General features: G+C 42.0%; 1 protein-coding gene across 2 annotated transcripts in view; it reads left to right on the forward strand.

Moving 5' to 3' along the window:
- arfgef1 (ARF guanine nucleotide exchange factor 1) overlaps nucleotides 1-18,887 on the forward strand; it is a 65,981-nt gene that overhangs the window by 43,535 nt on the left and 3,559 nt on the right. For both annotated transcript variants that reach the window (XM_042510128.2, XM_042510129.2), the window contains 24 exons: nucleotides 2,524-2,725; nucleotides 2,825-2,936; nucleotides 4,485-4,690; nucleotides 4,822-4,906; nucleotides 5,031-5,196; nucleotides 5,890-6,041; nucleotides 6,127-6,255; nucleotides 6,344-6,502; nucleotides 7,495-7,639; nucleotides 7,761-7,851; nucleotides 8,200-8,240; nucleotides 8,382-8,551; nucleotides 9,462-9,613; nucleotides 10,598-10,770; nucleotides 10,955-11,115; nucleotides 12,035-12,165; nucleotides 12,399-12,528; nucleotides 13,508-13,643; nucleotides 15,081-15,219; nucleotides 15,534-15,606; nucleotides 16,115-16,274; nucleotides 16,363-16,502; nucleotides 16,627-16,798; nucleotides 17,192-17,330. In XM_042510128.2, coding sequence (XP_042366062.2) covers nucleotides 2,524-2,725; nucleotides 2,825-2,936; nucleotides 4,485-4,690; nucleotides 4,822-4,906; nucleotides 5,031-5,196; nucleotides 5,890-6,041; nucleotides 6,127-6,255; nucleotides 6,344-6,502; nucleotides 7,495-7,639; nucleotides 7,761-7,851; nucleotides 8,200-8,240; nucleotides 8,382-8,551; nucleotides 9,462-9,613; nucleotides 10,598-10,770; nucleotides 10,955-11,115; nucleotides 12,035-12,165; nucleotides 12,399-12,528; nucleotides 13,508-13,643; nucleotides 15,081-15,219; nucleotides 15,534-15,606; nucleotides 16,115-16,274; nucleotides 16,363-16,502; nucleotides 16,627-16,798; nucleotides 17,192-17,330 — 3,364 coding nt within the window. The remainder of the gene's footprint in view (nucleotides 1-2,523; nucleotides 2,726-2,824; nucleotides 2,937-4,484; nucleotides 4,691-4,821; nucleotides 4,907-5,030; nucleotides 5,197-5,889; nucleotides 6,042-6,126; nucleotides 6,256-6,343; nucleotides 6,503-7,494; nucleotides 7,640-7,760; nucleotides 7,852-8,199; nucleotides 8,241-8,381; nucleotides 8,552-9,461; nucleotides 9,614-10,597; nucleotides 10,771-10,954; nucleotides 11,116-12,034; nucleotides 12,166-12,398; nucleotides 12,529-13,507; nucleotides 13,644-15,080; nucleotides 15,220-15,533; nucleotides 15,607-16,114; nucleotides 16,275-16,362; nucleotides 16,503-16,626; nucleotides 16,799-17,191; nucleotides 17,331-18,887) is intronic.

Here is an 18,887-nt window from a genome sequence, read left to right on the forward strand (position 1 = left end):
CGCTGTATTCCATATAACTATATCAAGTCGTGATCAGAAGTGGTTTGAATTAAGCTCACAGTTTAAATACAGATTCTACATGCTGGAATTGTTTGTGTGCCTGTAATTTAACGCTTTGCTGGCTTTGCCCGTAAAACCCAAGATTGTTGTTTTTCCTCAATAGTCTTTGGAGAATTGAACTTGTGTTGCGGAAAGTGTGTCAGAGATGAGACTGCCAAGGTTATAACCAGACTTTCCCCTGATCAGCGTGGGTTTTGGCAGCACTTCATCACTGAGGTTAACTGGGGTTAGCGATAAAGCTCACATCCATCAGCTTGGCTGCAATCAGTTGTTGGATTGACAGTTGGTATTCATCAGGGAAGCTACCGTTCTGTGGAGGAAATAGAGCATCAGTCAGCTCCAGCCGGAGGAGGCGGTGAGGTAATGCCCACAGGCCAGCGCAGACAGGCTAATCCAGAAGGTTTAGTCTAAAACAGAGCGATACCTGAAGCTGAGCTGGGATGAAACGCTCATCTACAATGTACACAGCACATCTTGTGTGTGAGACCGGCCTCTAGGTCTTCTGCACACCCGAGGATTTCTGTTGTTTTCCAAAGGAGGAGCTGAACATAAGGAGCAGGTGCAACTTTGTGAAAGGGCTGGAAAAGATATCCCACAAGCCCCTGGAACTAACCACAGGCTCGCCTCAGGCTAAACTGTCAAGGCTAACCAGCAGAGGCAGTTGTGTTAACTTGCAGGGACGTTATACTCCAAAAATGTATGACCAGTCAATAGTAATCTAGCTCATGAGTCAAGATTTGAATTTTGAATGTTAAACTGCCAGCTGTCAGGGATTTCAGACTATTTTCTTCCTTGCAATGATATGATTTGTGATTACAATTCATTGAATTATTTGATACATTCCAGTGTTACAGTACAAAATGTCACCTTCACTCTTTTAATTGTCACATTATTGTGTCATTTTTTCCCCTTTTTTTATGTCTTCAAAGCAAGAGCAGGTAACACGAGTAGAACAGTAAAGAGTTTTTGCTAGAACGTGTTGCTGTGGTGGGAATTGTTCATTTGAAATCTGTTGTGTCTGTAGCTGTAGATCATTTTGTACTAGTCTTGCATTACATAACCTGTGTTGTTTGTAGGGTTCATACTTATGTCCCATAGATTGTAACCAGAACCATGTATTGATTATTTAACTAATGGGAGAAGCACTTTATGAACTCTTATAAACTTGTTAAACTTAAAAATATTTCCTCATTACACATCTTAAAGGAGCAGCATGCAGGATTTAATGGCATCTAGTGGCAACGATTGCAAATTGCAACCAGCTGAAACTTTACCAGTGTGCCAAGCGTGAACTCCTGGTTAAAATTTTTCAGTGTTCATTGTTCAGAAGGTTTTGTAATTATCCGCAGAGGTCCCCTCCACTTCAAAAAGAAAATAAATTGGTCTGGTGATTCAAACTGGTCAAAACAGTGAACAAAACAGTTTCACTTCACAAATTACTGTTTTTCCAAAGCTGTTTGGTTTGTCACAAACAGGCCACTAGCCTACACCTGCTAATGAGTTCTCACTTTTTTCTAACTTAAGATCCAGATGTTTAGGAGGTTTTTACCAGGAGCTGAATGATCTGCAGGGTCCCTGCATTTCCGAAACAAACTGACTCTGTGATTTAACCCTTTGAAACCTGAGCAAATTGGCTTGATTTCTTTCAAAAACATAGGAAGAAGGAAATGAGCAACAAAAAAAGAAATGACTTAATAAGAGAGATATAAAAGAAAAATAAGTTATCAAAAAATGACAAAGCAACACTGGGCCATTAACTTTTGATTGATTTTCCCCTCCTCCCCCTCTAGTACTCCACCCTTTTCTCTCTACGCTGTAAGCTTAAGAATGGGGAACACACTGCCAGCTCACATTACTGCGACTGTCCTGAATGTTTTAAAGAGTTTCCGATGAGTAATCAGACGCCTGGCCCGAGCGCAGTGTTACAGGGTGGAGCCACTCCAGCAGCAGCAGATCCCTGAGCTCGTTTCAGACAGGCTTTAAAAAAAAAACACCTTTCTTGGCCTCTTAATTCCGGCTGCTTCCTCTTTGACTGCCTGAAGCTTTTTTAGATAACCCACCTTTTATAATATCCTCACCTCATCCCCTGCCCTGCACCTGCTCTGTGTGAATAAGTGTTTTCCCAGAGTTAGTGAGGCCGTTTGCATGTGAGTAACAGCAGTGTGCATACCCTCCCTGCCAGCAACAATCATTAATAAGGCCTCAGGGTCATTTTGTTCTCTGTGTTGAAGTTTCCCCTTTCAATTAACTGAAGTCTCTCTGCAGTAGCTTTAAGTTAGCTCATGTTTTAAGCCTCCAGGCTGAGTTTGTGCCGGCGACAGAGTTTCAATTAAAAGCTCTCACCTTTTTTCAGTGGTTTCAGGAATTGCTTCTTACAGTAACAATAGAAATAGCTGGTGTATTTCCACTTGTCTCTCATCCCCTCTGGCTTGTCTTATCTGGTGTTTTTCTTTCTCTCTTCAGGCCAGGAGAAACCATCAGAACAGGAGAGCACAGAGACCAAGGCCCCGGAGACTATAAACCGCTATGGGAGCATTAACTCTCTGGACTCCACAGCTTCATCTGGCATCGGCAGCTACAGCACCCAGATGTCAGGTACTGACAACCCCGAGCAGTTTGAGGTCCTCAAACAGCAAAAGGAGATCATCGAGCAAGGCATTGACCTGTAAGTTTCACTAAGAACACCTACATTCTTAATTTATCCTGCTGTTAATGTGATGCTGCACCAGCTACAGGGTGTTCTGTGTCTCTGGACTCTGCACAGGTTCAACAAGAAACCAAAGAGAGGAATCCAGTACCTTCAAGAGCAAGGCATGCTGGGTACAACCCCAGAGGATCTTGCTCAGTTCTTGCACCAGGAAGAGAGGCTTGATTCGGTAACAATTCAACGTGTTTTCATTTAATTTCACAGCTAAAGCTGAGTGCTGCTCCGACACATTAACATTAGGGTGCACAAACTACACAACTAATCTCAGACGAGGTGCACTGATAGATTATTCCACTTGAGGAAATCCTAGAGTGGGAAGAGTCTGACAAAGATCGAAACATTGCCTTGAAAAGAGGAAAAAAGTAATAGACTTTTTATTTGGTGCCTAACACCATGTAGACCTGCTTTGTGCCCTGCAGTGAAGTATTTTTTGTCTTGCAGCTGAGTATTTGTGCCTGGATGTGCCCTCAATTGGTCCATCTTTTGAAATCCAAGAGTAGATTAAATGATTGCACTATTCAACAAAAACATGTGAGGAGCCACTGTCCAGAAAATTGGTCCAGTTTTTCAGGTGCAGATGTGATGCATTTATCCCCAAACACATGCACTGTGTAGCAAACAGAAGAGTGGCATAAATATAGTGCTGATGGGACAATTTCTATAAACCACAATGAAGGTTGTGGTGAAGAAGAGAAACATAAATGAATGTGTTTTATGCTATGATAAACCTCAATTTGAGCTTGACGCCCAAAACATTTTTGAAAAAGGGGCCCCTGATGGCCACTCAAATTGTCATATTTTGCAATGACTATAACGATAAACCCCATCAAACCCCCTATAAACGAAATGTACACTGCAGCGATGCTTCCCCAAAAAACCCTGAGTGGGTCCATTCTAGCTACAGTATGACCAGAGTTTAGGATCGCCACTGCATCAGCATCATCTCCAGTCTCCACCTTTGTGTCGGCTGGAAGGCTTATGTCTCAGATCAAAGAAATTAGTCTGGGGTAGGAAGTTTGTCGCAAAAGTCTCTAATGCTCTAATGGACAATAGAAAGCTCATTCAGCTCCAGCACCTTTTATTGAACTTGTTTGTGAAGTCTTAAAGAAAATGAGCGTCCACCAGCTGAGGTAAAGTGCTTGGCAAATTAACAAATGGCCGACCAGCTCAACAGACTGCACTTTCTGCCTTGTGCCTCTGCCAGCCAAACCCCACAGAAGCTGCACTATTATCTAATGTCTGTCCACCAGCAGCGTAAATGTTAATGAGGAGCACACTCGCTTTGATTGGACAGCCTCGAGGGTGTCTGCGCACAGCGGTAATCAGCATTAAAGCGCGTTCATAACATCTGGTCAGAAACAGGGGCCCTTAGATGCAGTTGCTCCAAAGCAGAGTGGATAAACATGAAAGTCTAACATGTATTTATGTAATCCACACTGACTGAAAAGGCAGACAAATAATTTGCTCTTTTACAGTGTTGAAGTCAGTTTTCGTCCTCTTTTCTCTCTTATGATGAGAGAAATAATGACTGAAGAGCAACTTATTGCAATTCCAGTAAGAGGTTGGAGTTCTCAGTCAGTTCAAACCAAATTGGACACATGGGGTGTAATGGTACAGCCTTTTGGTTCTTTGGGCAGGATTTTCTGTCATGTTCTAATTTGTATGCTTCATTGAAGTATGTTAAAATAAGACTGACCTCTAACTTTTGCTCTCTTAGACTCAAGTGGGAGAATTCCTAGGGGATAATGACCGTTTCAATAAAGAGGTGATGTACGCCTATGTGGATCAAATGGACTTCCAGGGCAAAGACTTTGTTTCTGCACTGAGGATGTTCCTAGAGGGCTTTCGGCTCCCCGGAGAGGCCCAGAAGATTGACCGGCTCATGGAGAAATTTGCAGCGAGATATCTTGAATGCAATCAGGGGTGAGTTTTCAACTGTGGCTGGAAAATCCTTACTATGGAAATAGCTGAATTTGATTTAACATGACCCACATACAACATGCTGCTATTAATATGCATTCTGTTCCCTACCCTCCTCTCCCCCTCAATCTCAGGCAAACCCTCTTTGCCAGTGCTGACACCGCATACGTCCTTGCCTACTCGATCATTATGTTGACAACAGACCTTCACAGTCCACAGGTAAGCGTTTGGCAGCCTTTGGGAATGTTCTGACAGCAGTCATTTCCTCAGAAATCAGTGCAACATAAATCACCGGGATTGCACAAGCAGCTTTTGACCCGTATCCTTGTTGTCGCCTGCACAGGTGAAGAATAAAATGACAAAAGAGCAATACATCAAGATGAACCGCGGCATCAACGACAGCAAAGATCTGCCTGAGGAATATCTCTCGGCCATCTACGACGAGATTGCCGGGAAAAAGATTGCAATGAAGGAGACGAAGGAGCTCACCATGAAATCCAACAAGCAGAGTGAGTCTTGCTGCTGTGGGACGTCTCAGAGATGTAATAAATTCTAAGACTCCAGGTATTATCCAGAGCCCTGTACTTGATGTCTTTGTTAGAGCTGCAACAATTTATCGATTGGTTGCCAACTATTACATTTATCGCCATCTAATTTGATAAGTGAGTTTAAGTCAGGGGTTTTCAATGTTGTTCAGGCCAAGGAAAGAGAGACGGAGCAGGGACCCTCCACTAAGTTTGAATTGCATATTAAACTGGGCCTACAGTAACATGTAGAACAGCCTGAGTTGATTGATCTAGATATTAATTTACGGTGAGAATAATCTTTGGTTGCAGCCTTAGTCTGTGTTGCAGTAATGATTTTGAATACTTTGAGCACACAGCACAGGAAGAGAAGAAAATTACAAAAAACACATTGAATCAAAGGGTTATGTTCAATGCTGGTACTCTTTTGGAAGCGTAATGAAAATATACAATAGACAGAACATTGACTTGTTCGTTTGCCATCAATTGTTCTGTGAAAAACACTTAAATGAGTGGCTTCAAATTTGAATAGGCATGAAGAGAGCTATTGTCATTGTTTGTCTCTCGATAATTCAGTCTCCTTTTGACACTTTGCAGAGCTTTTTAGATAAAAGGCTGCAGTGTTTTGAGATTATTTGTTTCCTGTTAAAACCTCTGAGTGTGTGTGTTGTTGTTAAGGTGTGGCCAGCGAGAAGCAGAGGCGTCTGCTGTATAATGTGGAGATGGAGCAGATGGCCAAGACAGCCAAAGCTCTGATGGAGGCGGTCAGCCACGTCCAGGCTCCCTTCACCAGCGCCACACATCTGGAGCACGTCAGGCCCATGTTCAAGGTAGCGCACATAGATACACACAAATCTCTGAGGCAAATACACAGAGTCACGCACAAACTGTACTCATCCCTCTGTCTCTCCTCAGCTGGCATGGACACCCTTCTTGGCAGCTTTCAGTGTGGGTCTCCAGGACTGCGATGACACTGAGGTAGCCTCACTGTGTCTAGAGGGCATCCGCTGTGCCATCAGGATAGCGTGCATCTTCTGCATACAGGTACTGCCGTCCTAACTGAAGGATTAACGTCTTGCTGTATCTTGTCCCTTGCAGCATTTTGACACACTGCCTTCTCTTTTTGTCTCAGTTGGAACGGGATGCGTATGTGCAGGCCCTGGCCAGGTTTACCTTGCTCACAGCCAGCTCTGGCATCTCCGAAATGAAGCAGAAGAACATTGACACCATCAAGACCCTCATCACTGTGGCCCACACTGATGGCAACTACCTGGGCAACTCCTGGCACGAGGTTTGCTGTCTACTGTCTTATCTTCCGTCCTCCTTTCCCGATCCAAGCAATGAGCTTGGATCGGGAGTCTCACTTCTCAACAGGATTGTATGTAATTTGTTTTAGAAAAGCTTAGAGTTGCCAGGCACAGCATGAATCAAACTAACAGTCTGTAGTGGGTTATTACTTTACAAAGATGTCTAAACATTGAGTAGATGATGACAAGATAAGGCACATTTTTAGTTTAATCTATTTCATATTTGTTTCTCTCTAAACTAGCAGTACAGGTTTTAAACTACACCTATGTAGAATAGATGCTGACTGAAGCAAAATGACTGGTATGACTTTAAATGATTTAATGGTAGGGCATTGATATATAATATATAATATATGCTGATATCACAAAGTCCGCCATAATACAATTTTGATTTGATATAATTCACAGGTTTGCAAACAACATCAGTAAACGTCCACATTGTCTTTTTCTTGGCTGCATTCTATTACCTGCAGTGCATTTGATTAGAAAGGGCCATGGGCATTTCAAAATAAAGGTGTATCTTAACCCTTTGACACAACAAGGAACAAAATGGAAAAAGTGCTTCAAACTAAACAACTCTGTAATGTAATTTTAGATCTGAAATTTTGATCATTATAAATATATTTTTCCCCCTGCTTTTTTTCCCTAGATTTTTTAAATACAAGGTGTCTGAAAGCAGCCAAGAAAGTGATGTATCTTCAGGTTTCAACGGGTTAAAGATGACTATACGTGTTGATGTTTTTGCTTTTCACTGATGATACCTCCCTAACCGCTATGCAGTCAAAGCTGCTCGTTAGTTGGGTTTTGGGGTATTTTACAGCCGCCAGTTGGACGTTGTTATTGGATTTTTCCACCTTTTCCCTCTGAACACATATCTTCTCATCCACCTCTCTTCAATTCATTTTTCCTTGTGTCCTTTGCTATTACTTTCTATATGCATTTATTCCCTAAATAGCCCTGGTCTTGTCTCTTCCAGATCATGAAGTGCATCAGTCAGCTGGAGCTGGCTCAGCTGATCGGTACGGGGGTGAAGGCACGCTACATCTCAGGGACAGTGCGGGGCAAAGAGGGCTTCATTACGAGTACAAAGGAGCAGAGCAATGATGAGTACCTGGGTCTAGGTCAGCACCGTCTCATGAATACATACTGTGAAGTGTTTGTCCAGTGAAGCTAAACTTTTGATAAATCAATCGGTATACACTCAATTCCTTACCATAAAACAAGCTGTCCTTTGCTCTGCAGTTGGAGGGACAGTGGACCGTAAGCAGATCGCCAGCATTCAGGAGTCCATCGGAGAGACCAGCTCTCAGAGTGTGGTGGTGGCTGTGGACAGGTACTGTAGACATACTGATCTGCAAAAAGACAACCAAAAAAAATCAGGACAACTATTTTTTTCATATAACTCCATCTCAGTGCACCACACTGTGACATACTGAATAAATTATTATGTTGGTCATAATTTATAGTACAAACTATGGACGTTTAGAAGGAGAAAATGTTGAATTATTACAAAAAACACACCGAGAGACACTTTAAACATTAACTGTTAACTGGTTATGCTGTAAGTCTGGAGCAAACATCTTCTTCTCAGAGGTAGTTTATATCCCCTTATGTTTATAGCAGAAAAACAAATCTTACCATTCAATTTGTGATATTAATTGTCACATTTTGTCTGCTTTAGGATATTCACCGGTTCTACCAGACTGGATGGTAATGCAATAGGTGAGTCTGAGATACAGTTTTTAATTCTTATTGTTTCAAGGACAGGTAATTTATAGCTTTTTTTTTATCGTTGTGCGTCACTTTGCCCGCGCAAAGGACCCTTTGTTTGCTCATTGCCAACATCTTTTTTCTTTTCGTCAGTTGATTTTGTGCGCTGGCTGTGTGCTGTGTCCATGGATGAGCTGGCCTCGCCCACACACCCACGCATGTTCAGCCTGCAAAAAATAGTCGAGATCTCCTACTACAACATGGGCCGCATCAGACTGCAGTGGTCCAGGATCTGGGAGGTCATCGGAGATCACTTCAATAAGGTGGGTGAGGGATGATTTCTCCAGGGGTGGAGATCGTGAAACAGAAGCAGATTTTCAAGACATGGATATATTATAGTTCTTTTGTATGGAAAAACTACTAAAAATGGCGTCATTAATAATAATGAGTGAGAAAAAGCTTCCTTAGTTGGGGAGCAACCGAGTGAGCTGCAGAGGACTGTTTACTTTCTCTCCCACCTTCTGTTTTACAGAAGGCTGATTTCAGTCACTGATAAACACAAATTGTTGCCAGAAAAGCTTTCTGTTAGTTTGTTATTCAAGGACACATCTCTCACTGAGGTTCTGCTTCTCACTGAGTGGCTGCAAACTGGGTTTAGTGTGTGTAAAATCAAATCTTCAAAATAGCCATTTATCATTTTGAAAAGTGGATTTCATTTTTTTTTCTTCTTACTGCAGGGCATCTAATGCATCTACAGTAGATGCTTGTTCAGTTTCAACTACAACAGCAATGATTAGTCAATGGAAAGAAAAACAGCTGACTATTTTGATAATTGCTAAACCATTTCAGGCATTTTTCAAGCAAAAATGTCAAAAATTAGCTGATTCTAGCTTCTTAAATGTGAAAATTTGCTGCTTTTCTTCATCATTTATGATTGCAAATAGTGGATGATGTAGTAAATGTATGATAGTCTTCTGGTTTTGGACCGTAGGATTGACAAATAAGGAATTTGGAGAAAACACATTTTAAGCTCTGGAAAATTGCAATGAGCCTTTTTTTTTTCATTTTTTTGACATTTTATAGACCAAAAACTTAATCATATTATTTTATTGTGAAAATAATTGGCAGTTTAATCAATAATGAAAATAGCCAGAGTTGCAAGTCTCAAATGTAAAAAAAACCCAACACTATAAACTGTGTAATGTTACTGAAATATGTTTTCTCTTCATGCAGGTTGGCTGTAACTCCAATGAAGATGTAGCAATCTTCGCAGTGGACTCCCTGAGACAACTGTCTATGAAATTTTTGGAGAAGGGGGAGCTGGCTAACTTCAGATTCCAGAAGGACTTTTTGAGGCCTTTTGAGCACATCATGAAAAAGAACAGGTGAAGTAGTACACTCGGAGCTGATGTTACTCCTCCCATGTAAATCTGTGGTTGCGGGTGGTGCGAACACAAGACCTCTACTGTGTCTTTGAGTAGTTACTATTTCTGGGCTGTTTCTCACATGGCTGCAGACTCACACTCCCCTCCTCCCCTCCTCCCTTCAGCCTCCGTAGCAGCTCGTCTGTTATTCACTCTCTTCCTTCCTCTGTCTCTACTCTCTGTGTCTCTCTTATAGCAGTGAGTAAGCATACTGTTCACTCAGAAAAGCAGCAAACATTTTGCTTGACCCATTTCAGTCTGTTTGCATTACCCTTTCAGTGAATTCATGTAAAAGGCCCTTTTTTTTCTGGTCCGACTAAGTCTTGAATGGATTTTCAGACGGCTATCAGTTATAAATTAGCTTAATTTTGCTGTCTGCGTGCAAGCACTTTTACTGCAGCACACTTTTCATTCATGTGAAAGAGGGAGTAGCAGTGTAAGTATAAATCCACCCACAGATTGAACAGGCTGAGAGCTTCAACAGAGAGGAGATGGCAGGCAGCCACGTAAACCCTGCAGCGCAGTGTGTCCATTAGACTCGCTGCCCTCCACTGTGTTGGTGTGTGCGTGTGCAATGCTAAGTGGAGGCAGAGCTCTTCCCTCATTCATAACTACTGAGCAATTAGCAATGCTCTTCACTATGGCAACAGTAAAAACCTGTCGTGCTAAGACTAGCCAGTGCTGGATTAATGATGCTGCCTGAAAATGGCTTATCAAGAGCTTTTAACGATAATTAACATCAATGAAGAGATAAATTTCCTTCTTTTTAATGGATTGACTCTTAATGCTTCCTAATTTCTTTTCCCCACGTCTCTCTTTCACATGCTTCTTCATGTGATGCTCTGCCATTTGACTCCTTCCATGTACTCCTCTTCCTCAACTCTTTTTCTCTTTGTTTATCCTCCATCCCAAATTCACTCCTGTCTCCCTGTATTTCCTGTCCAGGTCTCCAACCATCAGAGACATGGTGGTTCGTTGTATAGCTCAGATGGTTAACTCCCAGGCAGCGAACATCCGCTCAGGCTGGAAGAACATTTTTTCTGTCTTCCACCTGGCTGCTTCGGACCAGGACGAGAGCATTGTAGAACTGGCCTTCCAGACTACCGGCCATATCGTCAGTAAGTCCAGCACACACAGTGACACCTAAGATGTAAAAACTTAAATGACAACCTAAATGACAAATTATTTTTTTAAATATTCATCTTGTTATCATCAGATTTTTTTGATTTGATCTTTCTGTTTCTTTCCCCTTCATCTATCTGTACCTCCCTCCACCCTCTTAATCTCCTTTCCGTCTCCCAGCGAATGTATTTGAAAAGCACTTTGCGGCCACCATCGACTCCTTCCAGGACGCTGTTAAGTGTCTGTCAGAGTTTGCCTGTAATGCCTCCTTCCCAGACACCAGCATGGAAGCCATCCGCCTCATCCGACACTGCGCCAAATACGTCTCAGAGAGGCCACAGGTTGGTGTCAAAGTCTGAACAATTTACTGCTTACTGCAGAGGTGCTCTATGCAATGTTCTCACTGACCATGAGACCAAATGCATTGACTTAAAGGAGACCTATTATACTAAATTTCAGGTTCATACTGGTACTTTGGGTTTCTGGAACATGTTTACATGTTTAATGTTCAAAAGACACTATATTCCTCATACTGTCTGTGCTGAAACACCTGTACTTACCCTCTACCTGATGCTCCGTTTAGCGCATGTTTTTTTAAGCCCCCCTCCCAAAAAAGACCCAGTCAGTTCTGATTGGCCAGTGTTTCTTAATCTGTCACATCTCAGTGCAGCCAGGGAACGACTTTAACCCCTAAATTCCACTGGGTCCATCAATGGCACATTATGGCCACGGCATGGCCTCCAGAGCGGATCGTGGACGTTCAAGACAATCAATGACAATCAATGATTCTACCAGGTGCGCCTCTAATCGTCTCAGTAGTGTCTCAGACGTGGCTCACAGCTCTGCTCTGCGTAAAATACAATCCGCGTCTATTTTTGCCGGAGACCGACAGCAGCCACATCAAGCCAGACAGAGCAGATCATACCAGGCAGGAAGTCAAGCAGCAGTGCATCCGGTCAATTTTCAAAATAAAATGCCTTGCACGGACTCTGGAGCATGTTCCATCATCTATTGACATCATCCAGTGTGTATCAAAATGTGCCTTGTGCAAATGTTTGCTGCCACAGCTTTGCATACTCATTTTCTCACCCTTAACATCACAGACAGACAGAACGTGTGCATCGGGAAAGCATGAAAGAGAGTGCTAATAGTGCAGAACAGGGGCATGTACAGTGTCTACGGAAATGTGCATTTGTTTAGGAGGGTTAATCCTCTCCCGAGGCAGAGATGGTGAACACGGCTTGTATTTCTCTTTGGTAGGCGTTCAAAGACTACACCAGTGATGACATGAATGTAGCGCCTGAGGACCGCGTGTGGGTGCGGGGGTGGTTCCCCATTCTCTTCGAGCTCTCCTGCATTATCAACAGGTGTAAGCTGGATGTCAGGACCAGGTAGGCGGGTTTCACATTTAGCCTGCTATTTCAGATAGTGGGCGTTATTAAAGGCATTAAACTGTATACTTTAACATCTATCAATTTAGATTTCAAAAGAGTGTGAAGGCAGCAATAAAGGCATGCAGCTGCACATCCAATAGATTAAAAAAAGACTAATGCATGTTTGTTTTAAGGCAAATGTCAGCTATAATGTCAGGGAAAGGACAAATCTGACTGTGTGCATTTCTCAGGGGGCTGACGGTGATGTTTGAAGTGATGAAGACCTACGGACACACCTTTGAGAAACACTGGTGGCAAGACCTGTTCAGAATTGTCTTCAGGATCTTTGACAACATGAAGCTACCTGAGCAGCAGACTGAGGTACACAACAAGGCTTTGATCATCAACAGCTGTTTCAGATCCTGTTTTACAGCCGGATAGCTCAAATATTAAAGGAGCAGTGTGAAAGATTTATGGGGATTTAGTGGCATCTAGCGGTGAGGATTATCTACAGAGGTCTCTTCCTTTCCAAAACAAAGGGACCAGGTGATTTAAAGCCGTAAAAACACTAAACAAAGCAGATTCATGTTACAAATTAGTGTTTTTCCAATACTGTTTGGCATGTCGGAGACAATAAGCTAGCCCAGCACCTGCTCATGTGTGCTCACCTTTTTCTGTTAACTTAAGATGCAGACGCTAAGGAGGTTTTTTGCAGGAGCCAAATTATCTAGAGGTTTTTTTTCCTCTGACCAGGTGATTAAAACCAGTAAAAAACACTAAATAAAGTTTTTGGTTTGTCCATTCTGGGCAACTGTCGGTGCAACATGGCATCCTCCCTACAGACCTACACGTAGTGTAGATATAAACTACATTTTCTACATCTAAATTTTTTTACTAGAATTTTTTCATTTGTATTTATGGTATCTTAATGATATGTTAACTGTATCGTTACATTGATTGTATTATTGCTTACAAATATTCCGTATGATTTGTTGTTTTCCGCATCTTTAAATGTATTTTATCTTTTCATCCGATAAAATGTATATTTATATAGAAAATAACTCTAGGTAGTAGCATTACAGTTGATATGACTTTTAATACTGAAGCACACCTGTCTCATCCTCTGCTAATGGCCATGTGATGATTTAAATGGAACAGCTGATGGTGCTTAAACAGAGAGTGAATCTGATAAAATGATGGAGCATTAAAACATACAGTATTCCATATCTCCTCATATACCCATCTAAATCTTACACATTGCACCTTTAAAATGCAATCGCTAAGCCAGAGTATTGTGCTGTAGTTTGTGCTCTCATGTTGATGCAAGAAAATTCTCACCGCGGTTGTAATGCACCCTCAGAAAGCAGAGTGGATGACCACCACTTGCAACCATGCACTTTACGCCATCTGTGATGTCTTCACCCAATACTTTGAGTCCCTCAATGACGTGCTGCTGGATGACATTTTGGCTCAGCTCTACTGGTGTGTGCAGCAAGGTGAGCACGCAGAAACCCTCTGTTCTCATGTCATATTTATCTATACACAGGTGTCTTTTAGAGGAATTTGTGTGCAGTGTTAAGATCAATATTTCCTTCTTTTCTTTAAGTGGCTACATAAAAAAGGCAAAGGCATGTTGCTTTTGATGCAGGTTATGAAAGTCAAAACAATAAGAGCCATTAAGACAGTTAATAGTCAATAGAAAATAGTCAGTTAACGTTTTTAGTATAATTGGGTTGTTTATTTTCAGTAGTATCACAGTCGAGGTCGTGCTGTTGTACTGTATACAAGCTGGTATGACCACCTAAACCATCAAAATTTATGCAATAACATACCTTAAACTGGTCAAGCAACTTAACCATTTTGAACTGGTCAGGTTTTTTTCAGCAGGGACAGTACAACTGCACGACCTCGACTGTGACATTGCTTATTACAGTTCAACAAGCGCCATTTATTAGTTTTTTTGCTCCGCCGACACAAATAGTTCCGCAACCGCTGGACGTGATGGCTGTTGCCTAGCAACACAACTTTTTTTTCCCCCACAAACTAGCTTGGAAAAAAACTAACTAGTTGCTTTGTATTAGTTGGGTTTACACGTTATGCACAGCATAGGGCAGTTACTAGTATCATGTAAAATTTTTGGTGTGTTTTCAGTCAAATAAGCTGTGTTTCTCTGTTGAGTTGCCGAGGTAAGCAGGAAAAATACTCACCGACTCATAACTGCGGTTTCCGCGGCCTGCGACACTCGCTGACAGCCACCTCCAGCTGTCTCATCCAGCTGAGGACACTCTGGCTCCCGTAGTCAGTAAAGGGAGAGGGGCAAGTTAGAGTCCCTGTCGGGGTCCTCGTCTCCGAGCCGCATATCGGTAACACAGTTGTGCACAATCTTAACGCACCGCGCAAGGGTTAGCCAGCTAGCTATACTGAGGCGGCTAGGCTAAAACAATAGCGCGGATAACGGCCCACAGCGGCTTGTTGAAAAACACCGCTGCCGCCAGTAATAAAACAATAAACGGGACGGAAGACGGAGTGACAGCTTCAACAGCAACTGCTACCCTTTCATTTTCTTTTACCAAAACTCCCACACATTCAAGAGCCCCGAAAAGAGTGTAAGTTCTCCCCAGTAGGATAAGTTAGGCCTCCAGAACTACACTACAATTAACAGTAAACTACCGAGTATTAATGTAGGCTTAATTAAGGGTTTAGAACTGCTGTGCGGAGTGATATCTGGAGAGTTAAAAGTACCTTTGATTGATTTGTTTGGAATAACTGTCGACCAATCAAATTGCTTGGTCGGAACTAACTTGTATAATGGAACATATTAAAAAATATATGGAAAATATATACAGAGTTTATTCATAAAACAGCTTACCTTTGTTTCCTACTCTGTCTTTTTAATTTACACTCTCCTTGTCTCTGCCTCCCCACGTCTCTAGATAATGAGCAGCTCGCCCGTTCAGGCACCAACTGTCTGGAGAATGTGGTCATCCTGAATGGAGAAAAATTCTCCCCGGAGACCTGGGACAAGACATGCAACTGCATGCTGGACATCTTCAAGACCACCATCCCACACGCGTAAGCCTCTGCACAGATATAAACAAAGCATCTCTTCAAAGCCAGAAAACAAGCCATGATTTTAAATTTAGTTGTAAATAAATCTACTGTATTAATTTTAGCAGTGATTATAATTATAAACAAGGATATTAGCTGCTGCATGAAAGAGGAAAATTAAAATACAAACCAGACATATCATTCAGCAAAGACTTTGAATAAATTATTCTGTTTAGCTTGATGGATTTTCTTGCTCGGGTAATTTTCTATCCTGGAAGTTGTTAGTTTATCATTCTGTCCAATAATGGATGTGATTAACTGAGCAAACTGTTTTTCAGGCTGTTAACATGGAGACCAGCAGGAGCAGAGGGAGAATACTTGACAACACAGAGCCTGTCAGACAAACAGCTGGTGAGGAATGACACAAGTTTTCTCTTTTGTGTGTGAATGAATCATTATTTGTTCAAGTTTATTTCAAAATCTTTTGCTTATTCCTCTGAGATTTTTTCTATCAGGATTATTGTTATGTTTTTTTTTTATTATTGAGTGCAGTACCGCCCCCCTCAAAAAATAAAGTAAATACATTTTTAAAAAATAAAAAAAAATCAAAGTAATGACAGACAACTCATACACTGGGGTAAATGGAGACAGGAATAAATATAGACGAAACAGGACAAAATGAGACAAAATGGAACAAAACGTAACAGAACAAAACAAACAACAAAAAAGCCAGAGGTCACCAGGTGTTATAGTATTTTTGCTGTTTCAGATATGCAAGCCAGTTGTTTTTTTGTGCTATTAGAGGTTATTAAGGGCAATTTTCTTAAACATAATTTCTATACTTTTACTGTATATAACTTCACGTACTGTGTATACACATGTATAGGTCTTATAGTAACGCCACGCACTTTGCTCTTAGGACTCCATTTCCCAGAAGTCAGTGGACATTCAGTCTCGCTCTGAAGACCAGCATTCCATTAGCAGCGCTGATCGGGTTGCTATGGAGAACCGTCGGCACAGCCAGTACAGCTCAGCCTCAGGCATGTGTGAGGAGGGCTCCCGGAGCAGGACCCCAATAAGTAAGCCTGTCACTTGATTCAGAGACGGACTGCTCCTGTATTCATCCCTGTTTGTGCTCTGATGGAAGTTTCCCTTAATGCTCCACAGAGGTCCAGGAGCAGCGCTTATTCACTGCTCTGCTGATAAAGTGCGTCGTGCAGCTGGAGCTGATCCAGACCATCGATAACATCGTGTTCTTCCCTGCCACCAGTAAGAAGGAAGATGCTGAGAACTTTGCTGCAGCTCAGGTACAAATACTTTTCTGTGAGATAATTACAGAATGACCCCTCAGTGGGTTTGTTTAGAAGTTTTAGACCATATATTTTTGTGCTGTGATTAAAGCCAATAATGATCCGTCATGTCTTTTTGAAGCGGGATGCCTCGTATGCAGCAGACGTCCCAGTGGAGACCCAGGACCAGGGCATGTATCGTTACCTAACCTCAGAACAGCTCTTCAAGCTGCTGGACTGCCTGCTGGAGTCGCATGGCTTCGCCAAGGCTTTCAACTCCAACAACGAGCAGAGGACCTTACTGTGGAAAGCAGGTATGGCAAGAAGTCTACATGAAGAATATGTGAGTAGTGGATCAGGCTGTGTAGTTTCTTGGGGATAATATCTAGAGGGGCACTCAGAGAGCACAGACCTCCGCCAAGGCCAAATACTTCATCTTGCAAAGTTAACAAAAGTTAACAAAATACGTGCGTGTCTGCACTGAGATTCGGATCCGCTGTTAAATATAATCGATTGTTCCTTGGCCCATGCTACACCCTTCCACCAAGTTTCATCAAAACTGAGCCAGGGGTTTTTCCATAGTTCTGCTTACAAACAAACCGAAACAGAGTCATAAACTCCTTGGTTGAGGTAATAATAATGATCATTATAGTATATTTAAAACGGCTGTGATTGTAACAATGTGCATCTGTGTGTTCGTGTTCAAGGTTTCAAAGGAAAGTCGAAGCCCAACCTGTTGAAGCAGGAGACCAGCAGCCTGGCGTGTGGCCTGCGCATCCTGTTCCGTATGTACACGGACGAGAGTCGCCAGGACGCCTGGGAAGAGGTCCAGAGACGATTACTCAAGTAAGGAACAAACATGTGACGCATTCACTGCATTCACTGCATCTGTGCTGCAACTGCTGATCCCTGGGTATTTTAAGCCAAAACAAGATCTTTTCCTAACCATAATTAAGTGTTTTTTTGTGCCTCAACATAACAATACGTTAACCACAGCATTTTGAAACTTTTCAATATATCTGCCTTACAACATACAAATATGTTACATAGCTATGGCTTGCACAAACATACAATGGCAATGGTGATTTCAGTGCATCTGAGAATTAACCCTATTCAGCTACTTCCACTGATAATTAACACGACTTCTCAGTTCATGCAACACTCCTCACATTGATCTGACACTCAGCGTCATCGTTTTTGACCTCCACGTCAGCAGGCGTAGCTGTGTTGACTCCTTTAACAGGTTACATTACTGATCTTTGTGATAGTTTCTGTTGTTGTGTTGCTTATTTTCATCCCAGTGATGATCCTGTCTGCACAGAGAACACTTCTCCTGCCAAACACGTGTTAACAGACAGCTGGAGCAGCACATATATCTATGCATAAGCCTGAGAATATGCTCTCAATTTGACAGAATTTAGTGACTAATTGGAGGTTTTGTTGTTAGTAGTTTGCGATGGATACATGATGGATGCTTTTAGAATAAGACATCTTGCTAAAACTCTGCTGGAATAAACTAGTTTAGTTATTCTCTTAGGTGTGTACGTCAGATGGATGGATTTGAGAAGTTTTGGTCGGATCACGTTTATTTATTTTAAAAGTTCAATCCAAGAATAAATGAGAATAAATTTTATTAATACTTAAGGTCTTGGGGGCAGTTTGAGTTATTAAAATTGCTGCAGATCTTTAGAAGTCCTTTTACTGTCCTGCAGAATTAATTGGCACTCTATTAGGGATGTTGTTGCCAATACATCTGTGAAATATTAATATCAACTGATAGTTATCAGTTCGCTCCACCCCTGGTCTGTGTGCGTGTGAGCATATGCAAATGTCCCTGAGCTGACAACTATATCATCGGTCAAAGCCTAATTTGCGTCTCACACATTCACCATCGCTCTCTCAAATGTGGGAATAAAAAGATCACACTTTTTCGGGCACAGACGTCAATGGCCTCCTCAGAGGAAGGAGAAATCCAAAGACACTGACCCCTGAGAGAAGGGGAGGTTGTTTTGATGTCAGTATCTACAGTCAGTTACTCGTGGCTAAGGCACAGCGTTTGCACAGCTCGGTAGTTCTCTGTAACGGATGCTTGTGCGGCGTATAGATCATAAGAAATCAGCACACTGATGTTTCATTGTTCCGTCAGCACTGCTGTCATCGCTGCATCTTTATTCAGCGCCTCGCAAACAAACGTCGCCCCCTTTCTCTTCCTGCCTCGCCCTCGAATTGATGATGATATCAAGATAAAGCAGAATCATCGCCTGTCTCTCCTACTTGCATTCATTATTAGAGAGAAGATGAGAAAAAGGAGGAGGAGGAGGAGGAAGGATGGTGCCTCTGTGTGCGAGTAGCTCAGAAATCCTAATTCATAAGGACATGGTTATGTGTCATCATGCCTGTATT

Source organism: Plectropomus leopardus, chromosome 21, assembly GCF_026936395.1.
Source record: "Plectropomus leopardus strain MGB_pleo_1.0 chromosome 21, ASM2693639v1, whole genome shotgun sequence".
In the NCBI taxonomy this organism is placed as follows: domain Eukaryota; kingdom Metazoa; phylum Chordata; class Actinopteri; order Perciformes; family Serranidae; genus Plectropomus; species Plectropomus leopardus.